This window comes from Gouania willdenowi, chromosome 19 (assembly GCF_900634775.1).
Source record: "Gouania willdenowi chromosome 19, fGouWil2.1, whole genome shotgun sequence".
NCBI lineage: Eukaryota > Metazoa > Chordata > Actinopteri > Blenniiformes > Gobiesocidae > Gouania > Gouania willdenowi.
This window is the reverse complement of record NC_041062.1, coordinates 11,870,500-11,881,157: the sequence shown is the minus strand read 5'-3', so window position 1 is coordinate 11,881,157 and position 10,658 is coordinate 11,870,500. Positions and strand designations below refer to the sequence as shown.

Here is a 10,658-nt window from a genome sequence, read left to right as displayed (position 1 = left end):
CTATTAATTGTTAATAATTTGGCCCCGAGCTTCTTTTTTGGGCTGTTTATGTTGAATATTTCTGTCCAAACGGTTACTTTAAAGTGTAAAGTGGGAGCATTTTTCTTGAGCTTGGGAAAATGGGAAAACTAGAGTTAAAGATGTTAGAGCGAGTAGATACACATCTAAATATATCCATAAAACTGTATTCCGTCTGCTGCCAGCAATAGATAATGCAGCTTTTATTAATTCAGGAATTGGCTTACGACTGAGATGAATGAGATGTAATATTATATTAGGGCAGGCAGGAAGCTTTATTACCTAGAATTAAATGAAAGGACGATGGACGCACACATTCCTGTCCTGATTAAAAAAACAGACCATAGATGTAAAAAGGAATGTATGAATAGACAAATTTCGGCCCTAATTAAATTAAAAATAAAAGACTTTTGTTAAGGGTAGTGTTGTGGTGGTTTGCTGTAGCATATCCCAGTTCAGTCAAGGATCTATAGAAATAGACATGGCTAGCCTTGTTATTAATATAAGACTCAAATCAATGTGCATATTTTTTGGACTAAAGAAAAACAAACGGGGGAGGTCATGCAAGCACCACTTCAAAATATGAAAAAGTCCAAAAGCTATTAAACCAACATTCAGCATGAGATGAGTAAAACCAAAAGAAGAAACCAACAATTAACTGTTATTCCTCTGTTCCCATATTTGGACATTTTTTTAGAATCAGGACCAATAACTATTGGTTATTAGAACCTAATCGTACCAACACTTGGTGTGTTTTTGGGGGGATCTTTTCCTGCCAAAGCACAAAGTGCCCGTGCTTGTTTGGTTTTCACTGAGGGTTTAAAGAGAATCTGCTGAGGCTGATTCACAATCTTCTTGGATGTTTTCAAAGGTCTCTCCTCGTGATGTATGAGCGCTCGAACAGCACCTTTGAGCCTGAGATTCTCTGATCGATTTCTATCCTGGCTGTGCATTTGCTGTTGGGCAAAAAAAAGAAGAAGGAAAAACAATATGTTGTTAGGTGTTGTGTCAACATCAGCAGTTGTATTAACCCATTTATATTGATGAGCAGCTGATTACATTGAACTCATTTACTGTAATTACTATAAATATCGACTGAAGGAATCTGTAGGTCATGTTTTGGTGTAATTAATTGGTTTCTATTGGGAAGAACTCCAGTCAAACCCAGAGGGACCTGAAATCTCCAGCTATAGGACAAGCCATAGATATACTTAGTCACGTCAGATAGATTGTGCAGTGACGCCACATATCGCGTCATTGACTCCAGGACTTTGATCTTCAAAGATATTGAAAGACACAATATCATTCAATATCAATATCATAGCACCGAGAGCAGCCCCCCCCCCCCAGGGACGACGACTACGCCCATAGCCACCGAGGGCACCAAGGGGACGCTGCAAGTGGTGGATTTGTGTCTTTATTAGGGATGGCTCGATACAACTTTTTCACTTCCGATACAATACCGATATTGCAGCCTTGAGTATTGGCCAATACCAATATCGATTTGATTCGATATCAGCATGAATCATACATACTTTTATTACTTATTTTGTAGTGTGGAATGTTAGAAAAGGCTTGATCAAACAGAGAACAATAGTCAACATGTATGAGAAAAACTGACCCATTTATTATTAACCAATTGGTTACATACATTTAAACTTTCAACATAATATCAACAGTATTCTACAATTGAATAAATATAATATATATCGGAAATTTTAGATGCAGTCCGATAAGATCTTCCGATATTCGTTTTCTGGCTGATATCGGACCGATATCCGATCTCAGTATCGGATCGGGCCACCCCAAATTAAAATTCTTCCACAAATGTTTCCAAACTTGAATAAAAATTGGTCACAAACTCAATGAATTTTAAAGAGTTGATATTGCCTGTAACTTCCATTACTTTACATATATTTCTAGGACAAAATGTTGTTGAAATCGCTCGTTTTCCCGCCCACTTGAGATCAAAGTGGTCCGTATTTGGCCCTTGAACTGAAATATGTTTGACACCTGCTTTAAACAAATTTTGCAGTGTGTGAGTCATATTTTAGTGGTGAAATAGTGGCTGATGTAACAATGGGAGAGTCACTGGTAGAAAGAGGCTGAACTGGTGTAAATCCTTCTGAGCTTTCCATGCTCCACTTGGTCACAGACAGAACAGTATTCTACAAATGAATAAATATAATATAATATATATCGGAGATTTTAGATGCAGTCTCATATTCGTTTTCTGGTTGATATCGGACTGATATCAGTATTGGATCGGGACACCCCTGGTCTTTATTATTCAATCATTAAAAAAAAATGTTCAATTAAAGAAAAAAGTGTTAAAATGCAAACATTTATATTTGAGACACAATTAATTTCATTTGGACAAATTTTTTCTTTGATTGAAAAGTTTTTTTCTTTTGAATGAAGTGATTTTTTTTTTTTTTTTTATTCATTTATTTATTTTTAATAAAAGCACAAATCTACCTCCATAGCAGAGCCTGAATCCTGCTGTTTATTCCATTGATTAACTGAGCTGTTGATGCTGTTGTTTTCGTAGCTTCAGTTTAAGGCTAACAGTAGTAGCTACTGGTCATTTGTTCATAATATGGGTTCATTTGGAGGCTCTTCAATACTTCTGAATAACAGAGCTTAAGTAAGGCTGCAATCAACTTCCCCTTTTGTTTCCTGAGCTGAGCAAACAGACGTGGCTGCCTTAAAAGCTCTTTGTTCATATTATCCACACACGTATACACACATTCTGAAGATAAGACTAAATAAATTGTACAATATTGTTGGACCCATTTTGTGTCTGTGATGGCAGGAAGGAGAGCGAATGTGATGCAGATGTGATGCAAATGAAAATGGATGTTGGTTTTAAAATGGAAAGTTCAGAAGAAAAGCTTTTAGACTTAGATTTTTCAGAGGTCACAGTAAGTAGATTTCCCACGTTTTGTTCAGGTTACCATTATCATGTCAGAGACACATCAGTGGATAACATAATCAAACGAAAGTTGGTTCGACTCAATCAGGTGAGAAAGGGAAAAAGTTTGGGGAATTCAGCAGCTCCCCACTGGTTCCATTATGTCCCGTGCAGGAAACCAAACTGCTCACGAGGAGTGCATTAGTCAGGGTTTATTAGACTGTGAAAACTTCACCATCCTGCATTTTCTCTTATCAGGGGCTTTTACGTCCTTAGTGTTTCCCTGCAAACAGTGGACCAAGCTAATGAGTTAGTCCAGGGTTTTCTTGCCATTGGTTTTTATGGGTCCTAGAAGGAATTCAACGTGTTTGATTGCTGAAGGAGAATCAACAAAATGTCCAGGTGAGCTTCTGTTGACAGTGACAAAATGGGTAATATTATAAAAAAAAAAAAAAAGGGCAAATATTAGTGGCCTTTAATGGAAAAGCCATTATTACCCACCTATCACCAACCAATGCAGATAGTTCCTCTGTTCACGAGATATTTTAAATCAGTCGTAAATCTGAACAACAATGAAAGTCCAAACTGTTGCACTCTAATGTCTTTTCATAATCACTTTGAATTAATATTGCGCTGAAATGTGTAATACTAGAAACCAGTGGACGCTGTTACGGCAACTGTCGGCCCGGGAGCCACATGTGGCCCCGGACTAAGTTTGACCAAATGCATGAAATGATTCCCAAAACACGCACAATGATGGAAAAAATACATGAAACAATGACGAAATGACTCAGAATGGTAAAGGGATACACAAAATGACTCAAAAAGTACAAAAAAACAACATCAGAAATGACAGAGGAGTACACAAAATGACAAGAGAAATGCAAAAATTGACTCAAGAAAAGACAAAACAACAACAAAAATCCCCAAAATGACAACAAAAATCCCCAAAATGACAGAGTAGTATAGCAAATGACCACAAGCAACAACAGAAATACATAAAATGGGTTCTAAATGCATACAAAGTAAATAGAAAATCACAAAACAGACAAAATGACATAAAATACCCATAAATGAAAAAATAGCAACAAAAAAAAAAGACAAAACCACAACAAAAATGCATAAATTGACATAAAAGTATACAAAATGACAACAAAAATCAACACAGTCATAAAAATAAACAAAAAAAACTTCAAAAACATACAAAACAACTACAAAAATACACAAATAGACATAAAATGTACAAAACCCTTTGTTCTTTCCTGCGTTAATACTCAGCTTGGTCATTATTAAACTAACCAACTAAATGCTGACGTGAAAGTTGATTTTGTGGCCCTCGAATCAGACACAATCACATTTTTGTGGCCCCGCTGTGATAACAGTTACCTATCTCTTCTTTACAGTGCTCGTACACTTTAACTGCTTGTCAGCGAGGGTTTATGCCTAAATCAAAGTGGTGTTTTTGACAGGGGCTTAGGGACGGACAAAGGACAAACCCTATTCTTTACGACTCTATAAACAACACACGTGAGGGGATATGATGAGCAACCTCAAGAACCCAGGGGAACAACGCTGACACACAGAACAATCATATGTTGAAACACTTTAGTCTGTTTTTCCTTTTCAAATGGAACACAAATAGTAAACAGTCCTTGACAAAATAGCTCACGTCCCCTAATACTATCCCACATGTGGCCCCCAAATAGCTCGAATCCTGTAATCCAGCATCTGTTGGAACAAACGTGGCTTTTTAAAAATGACAAATGACACGTTTCAAGGGCAAATTTACGACATATCTCAACATCTCGTCCACATCCGCACACACACTGAAAAGCATCTGGAGCACTACTTTTAGATAAAAGCTCCTTTCAGGCGTCAGGAATTGAACCGACGACCATGAAGATCAAAGGCAAACAGAAGCTGAAAGTAACCAATTACATTATAGTGACCACAGCAGCGCTACCTGACAGATACCCACGTCTATTATGTCTTAATATCAGATAAGCGTCATCGGTCCACATCCGTGTCTCGTTTTTTTTCTTGGTTTATGATGTTAATATGTGAGCTTTTAGTTGGGTTTTTATTACCTATAGTGGTTCTCACATGAGGAGACATGAAAGCACTTCAAAGCATTTAATAAAGAAACGTTAAGATTAGATATTTTAAGTCCAGTTCATACAGTATTTATCTCAGAACTGCAACAAATCGCTGAAAACAGAGATGTATTTTCCTCTCAGATTGTTCTGTGTGCTTTCCACTAGATTAATATACTTGTTGATCATTATTCCATGTGGTAAACCTCAGAATTATACACTTCCAAATTAATGTCAGTTGATTCAGCAGTGGTGATTACCAGGGGCTGAAATAACATTAGAAAAACCATTTTTTTCACCATTATTTTGTAGGAGTTGATTAAATCTGATGATTTAGTTACTCACAGTGATGGAATTAGTCCTAGAAAAACCAATTAAAAGCCATTGTATGTCAAACTGGTCACAGGATGAAAGTAAACTGAAGCACCCGTGTTTTCTAGTTTTTCCACCTGTAGAATCGCAATAATCCACAAAATAATGTTTTCCCCCACACAATTTTAAAGTGTACTATAGGGTCATATATTGGATTTTACGTGTGAATGGGAAAATAATGTTCTAAAATTATTCTAAGATGATTCCACTATTACTTTTATGACTTAATAGATACAGAATGGAGACGATGCATCAATTCATCCTTTTTTAACTCCCAGCTTATCACTTTTTTTTTTAATATTCTTGTACAAAATAGTCTGAAAATGATTCCATCCGTGCTGTTTTACAGCAGAAAATGATTGCACATTTCAAATCTAGATTTAAGAAAAAAATCAAATAAAATAACTACATGTGTTATAGGCAAATAGACATGTTATTAATGTTCATGTATAGCTCTTGTTGAGTTCTTTCTTTCTTACAATGAATTTTATATATTTTTAAGCATATTGAGATGACTTTGTTGTAATTTGCGCTATATAAATAAAGTTTATTTGATTTGATTTATTAAGAATCATCTAATGAACTGTATAAGTTCTGGACTTTAATTGGAATTGAAATGATTTCTAATTGATATTGATCAAAACTATTTCACTTAACCATCACTAACCAGTAACCACACATCTGAACTTTATCTGGGAAAATAAAATAAATAATAAATAAAATTATAATAATAATTAAAAAAAAAAAATCTTATTAAAAAAACTCAAGAAATCTTTGTGTTGCTAAAAACACTGTGATCAAATATAGCAGAAAAACTCGTGATACAAGATTTTAAAAAATAATAATATTATCAAAAATACCCAAATAATGTATTTTGTGTTTTATTTTTTTTATACTTGAGAGAGATAGTGATGTTGGTAAAGAGAGGGGTGTGGTCAGGTATCCTTACACTGGATATAAACGTGTGATGAGGGACACACAGGAGCACAGCATCAGGACCACAGCCACAGTAAGTCCTCCTTCACTTTCAATGGGATTCTGTGTCTAAAAGTCTAAAGTTCTCTGTGAAACACAGGGAAGTGAACCTTGACTCTGTCCTCAGATGATGAGCAGGATGGTGAGATCGTGGATGATGCTGGCGGTGCTGGTCGTTGTTCTGCTGGTGTGTTTTGGTGCGTTCACGGACGCTTATCCGCCCAAACCAGAGAGTCCAGGGAACGACGCGTCCCCGGAGGACTGGGCCAAGTACCACGCTGCTGTCCGCCACTATGTCAACCTCATCACCAGACAGAGGCGAGTCTCAATACCAACTAGTACTTACTTAAAAAAGAAGATATTTATGTACTTTACTTTCATTGTTATTGAAAGCGCGTTTCATTTTCTAAGGAAATGCTTTTATTTTGAAAGCACGTACGGAGGAAGTTTCCCCAGAGTGACAAAAATGCGTATTAAAAAAATTAGTATTAAAACGGAACAAAAGTTACTATTAAAATGAAAAACTTAAAAATTCTTCTTTTTTTTTTAAATTTTTTTTTTAATTAAACACAAATTAGCAATTACAACAGATTAAATAAAGTGCACTATATGTCATATGACATTATTGATATAAAAAAGCACATCTATACCTATAGCTTGTGAATTAATATATTCACAAAAATTGGTCACAAACAATACATTTTAAAGAGTTGATATTGCCTGTAACTTCCATTACTTTACATATATTTTTAGGGCAGAATAATTTGGAAATTGCTCGTTTTCTTGCCTAAAATGTGTGGCCCACTTAGGATCAAAGTGGTCCGTATTTGGCCCTTGAACTGAAATATAAGGGTCGTATTTTAGTGGTGAAATAGTGGCTGATGTAACAATGGGAGAGTCACTTGTAGAAAGAGGTTAAACTGGCGGAAATCCTTCTGAGCTTTCCATGCTCCACTTGGTCACAGACAGGACATGTTGTTCTACAGCTCCAGCTAAAAGAAACAGATTTTAAAGTTCTTATGAAAACTTAATCCACTAGAAATCCTCTCTGATTTCTTAACATTTCACGTTTTTTGGGGTAAAAAATTGTAAGAAGTCTTTGTTAGATGGTTTAAAAAGCCCTTTTTTGTAATGTATTGTTAATTTGAAAGCTACAGCGCTCAACCAAAGACACTACTCTACACACCACACTTTATATTTCCTGAGAGATAATTTATTTTATTAAAAGTATTAACATTTCCTTAATGCCTATGTGTGGTTTTCTTCAGGTATGGGAAGAGATCCAGCCCTGAGCAGACACTGGCTTGGCTGCTGTTTGGAGGAGATTCAAACCAAGATACCGAGCCACGGTGAGATGATCATAAGAATGCACGATTGATTTTAAAAAGTTGTTCGTCCCTTTTCAATTCTGTACACCAGTAGATAGACCAAAATAAAGGTGCCAGAAACCTGGGAAACCCACAAAATAGGGTAAAAGTTGCAAATTAGAGTGGGCAAAAGCAGACAGAAAAAGTGTCAATATTGGCTTAAAAATGGCAGAAAAAAGTATGAACATTTAGCTTAAACTGGCAAATAATGGGCATGACAAATGGTGAATGTGGTTAAATTGGCAAAAATAAGCATGAAATATGGTGAAAAGAGGTTAAAAGTGACAATAACCGATCAACATATATGACATAAGGTGGAAAAGTGGTAGAAAGGGTTTATAAGTACTGAATATTTCTTGAAAGTGTGCAGAAAAGGCATTGAAATTTGATGGAGATGTGGCAAAAATGAGAGTAATGTAGCAAAAGTGATGGTTAGAATATGGTGAGTTTGGTGTTGTCGTAGAAAAGGGCAAAAATAAGCAAACAAATGGGATCAAATTGTTCAGAAAATCTTCTGAGGTTCATGAAGGCATCTGGCGACCCCTTCTCAGTGTCTCGCGGCCCCAAGGTTGAGAACCCCTGCTCTACAGACTAAATTAGTTTAATAATATATTTGACACCTTATTTTTTTAGGATGAAATAAATTATTTAACACCTCTTTGACATTTTTTTTTTTGTTGTTGCTTGATCACAGAATTGTGACCCACCTTGTAATTTTGACCCTTTGAGCAGACAATATGGATAACAATATATTAGCATTTTTGTAAATATATGTCTTTATTCTTAATTGTTTATATCTTTTCTCTTCCAGCTCTGACTTTGTCAATCAGTGGTAAATAAAGGACCCTTGCTATTGACCGTTCTCCAGCAGATCTTCTGGTTCTTCGCGAAAGACACGAAGAACCCCACTGGAAATGTGTCGCTGTACATTTAATTATATAGTTTGCATGCAAATTTCTCTGATTACTTCGTTTTAACTTTTGCTAAAAGGTTTAAATAATTTGTATGAAAAACTTAAAATGATTCCCATTAAACATGAAAACAGAAATTGAAGTGTAACATCTTGGTACCTGGATTTTATTTTTTATTAATAGCTGTAATTCGTTGTTGTGTCGCTAGATGTCAGTGCATCACAGAATAAAGCACATGTGAGTCTTCATCCTGGTTTATTGATGCCTGGTGGTGTCCACACACGGCGGACACAATCTTGAACTTCACCGAACCTAAAGCCCGTTTACGGTCCTGGACTCAGTGTAGGAAGCAGATACAAATGGAGTTACTATTAACTGCACGTTTGCGATAGATTAGCGGTATTAGATTGTGTAGGTAGCTGGTGGTGGTTTGGTCGGAGAAGAAGAAGAAGAAGAAGAAGAAGAACCTCCCTCTGCATCCCAGACTGTTCACCGAGAGGGCTGACCGACCACCAGGTGAGAAGAACACATTTATCACCAAAACCTGGTGTTAACAGAGCGCTTTATTGCTTTTTTTTTTTTTTTTTTTTTTTTTTTTTTAAAGCCAAATGGTCATTATTGGTACCACATTAACATGGCTAATACTAGTAGTCACTTCCCAACACTCGGATATCATTTAATTCACCATTCTGTCATGATTAGCATGTGAGTTAGAGTCACGGGACAGGTTAGCTTCTCTGCATTAGCCCCGTAAATAATCCTACGCTTAAATCCAATTAATGTCCAACCTCACTATCCTCCACCTGCCTTATTTATTTATTTATTTTTTGTTTTTCCTGTTCACACACTCGTAAACTCGTTTATTGATCTTCGGGTAATTTACACCAGGTGTTGAGTGTCTGCGTCATCTCATATTTGTGTGTTTAATTAAATAAACGTGGATGCACCTGCTGCTCGTCACTGCGCATGCGTGTTCAGATGATGAGCGTGTGTAGCAGGTGCGGATGAGTGTGACGTAGCAGCGACGTTATGAAATCAGTAATGAAGGAGAGAAGCTTAATTAATGAGGGAACAATGGGCGGTAATGCTCCTTGCCTTGGTTGCCAACCGCAGTAAAACTGCACAGAAGAAGAATGAGGGAACAAGATCATTAAAACCATTCCCTTAATGACACGTGTTTTATAGACAGGCATACGAATATTAAATTAGGTTTACACTGTACAATAACCCCAGGTAAACTTGCCTCATAAATGCCACAAAGATTTTTAATGTTACCAGTTTTTTTATTTTTTAATTAGCTTACAAAATCATGTGGAGTCCCATAAACAGATGCATAGAAATGTTTTTAATTCATTCTTACTGTGATTTATTTTTATTTGACTAGACAAGGAGGACAGTGATTTGCTTTAGACCAAATTTGTTAGATATTTATTATGATATCGGAATTTAGTAAAAAAAAAAAAAAATGATGTTTGATTTATTGATCTATGACAAATGTGTCAAACTCGAGGCCCGGGGGCCAAAACCGGCCTTTTAGAGTATCCAATTCATCCCACGGGAGAATGTAAAAATGACATAACATGAATTATTGTGTAAATTACCAAATAATCCAGTTGTAGATGGACAAATTCAGCAGTTTGTGGAGTTTCAGTTCGTGTTTCCTTTATATCACATAAATGCAGTCAATTTTTTATTTCAAATTGTGCAAAGAATTATAGATTTTCTTTCACATATCTTGCAATACCTCACAAACGATGGCAAAAAATATATATAAATTCTCACCGGTAGGAATATGTAATCCCACGATAGAAACAAATGTCAGAAAATTAGCGAGGGCCACGGGCCATTGGTCCCACAATTTAGCCAAGAATGCTCCCAAAGACCTTGTTCCACGGGCCAAAATTGGCCCCAAGTTTCTTGTCAACAACTTTGTCATCAAAGTGAACCCATCTAAGTTCCTCCACTTTGCTTTTCATGTGTGTTTTTTTTTTTTTTTAGAAAATAGGAG

The 10,658-nt window shown here is 36.0% G+C and overlaps 2 protein-coding genes across 3 annotated transcripts in view; both read left to right on the top strand.

Moving 5' to 3' along the window:
* Positions 1 to 6,359: 6,359 nt before the first annotated feature.
* Positions 6,360 to 8,798, top strand: LOC114481330 (peptide Y-like). Its single transcript, XM_028476053.1, has 4 exons — positions 6,360 to 6,406; positions 6,500 to 6,690; positions 7,641 to 7,721; positions 8,551 to 8,798. The coding sequence occupies exons 1-4, from the start codon at positions 6,365 to 6,367 to the stop codon at positions 8,573 to 8,575; spliced, it is 339 nt and encodes a 112-aa protein (XP_028331854.1). The 5' UTR covers positions 6,360 to 6,364; the 3' UTR covers positions 8,576 to 8,798.
* A 101-nt stretch (positions 8,799 to 8,899) lies between these two features.
* The window catches only part of mpp2b (MAGUK p55 scaffold protein 2b), a 33,351-nt gene continuing 31,592 nt past the window's right edge, over positions 8,900 to 10,658 (top strand). For both annotated transcript variants that reach the window (XM_028476052.1, XM_028476050.1), the window contains exon 1: positions 8,900 to 9,166. The gene's annotated coding sequence lies outside the window, so the exon portion shown is untranslated. The remainder of the gene's footprint in view (positions 9,167 to 10,658) is intronic.

Excerpts from the sequence above, each read along its gene's own strand:
- LOC114481330 (XM_028476053.1), top strand. The coding sequence starts at position 6,365 with ATGAGGGACACACAGGAGCACAGCATCAGGACCACAGCCACA. Across the intron at positions 6,407-6,499 it reads GCATCAGGACCACAGCCACA|ATGATGAGCAGGATGGTGAG; the intron begins GTAAGTCCTCCT and ends CTCTGTCCTCAG. Across the intron at positions 6,691-7,640 it reads AACCTCATCACCAGACAGAG|GTATGGGAAGAGATCCAGCC; the intron begins GCGAGTCTCAAT and ends GGTTTTCTTCAG.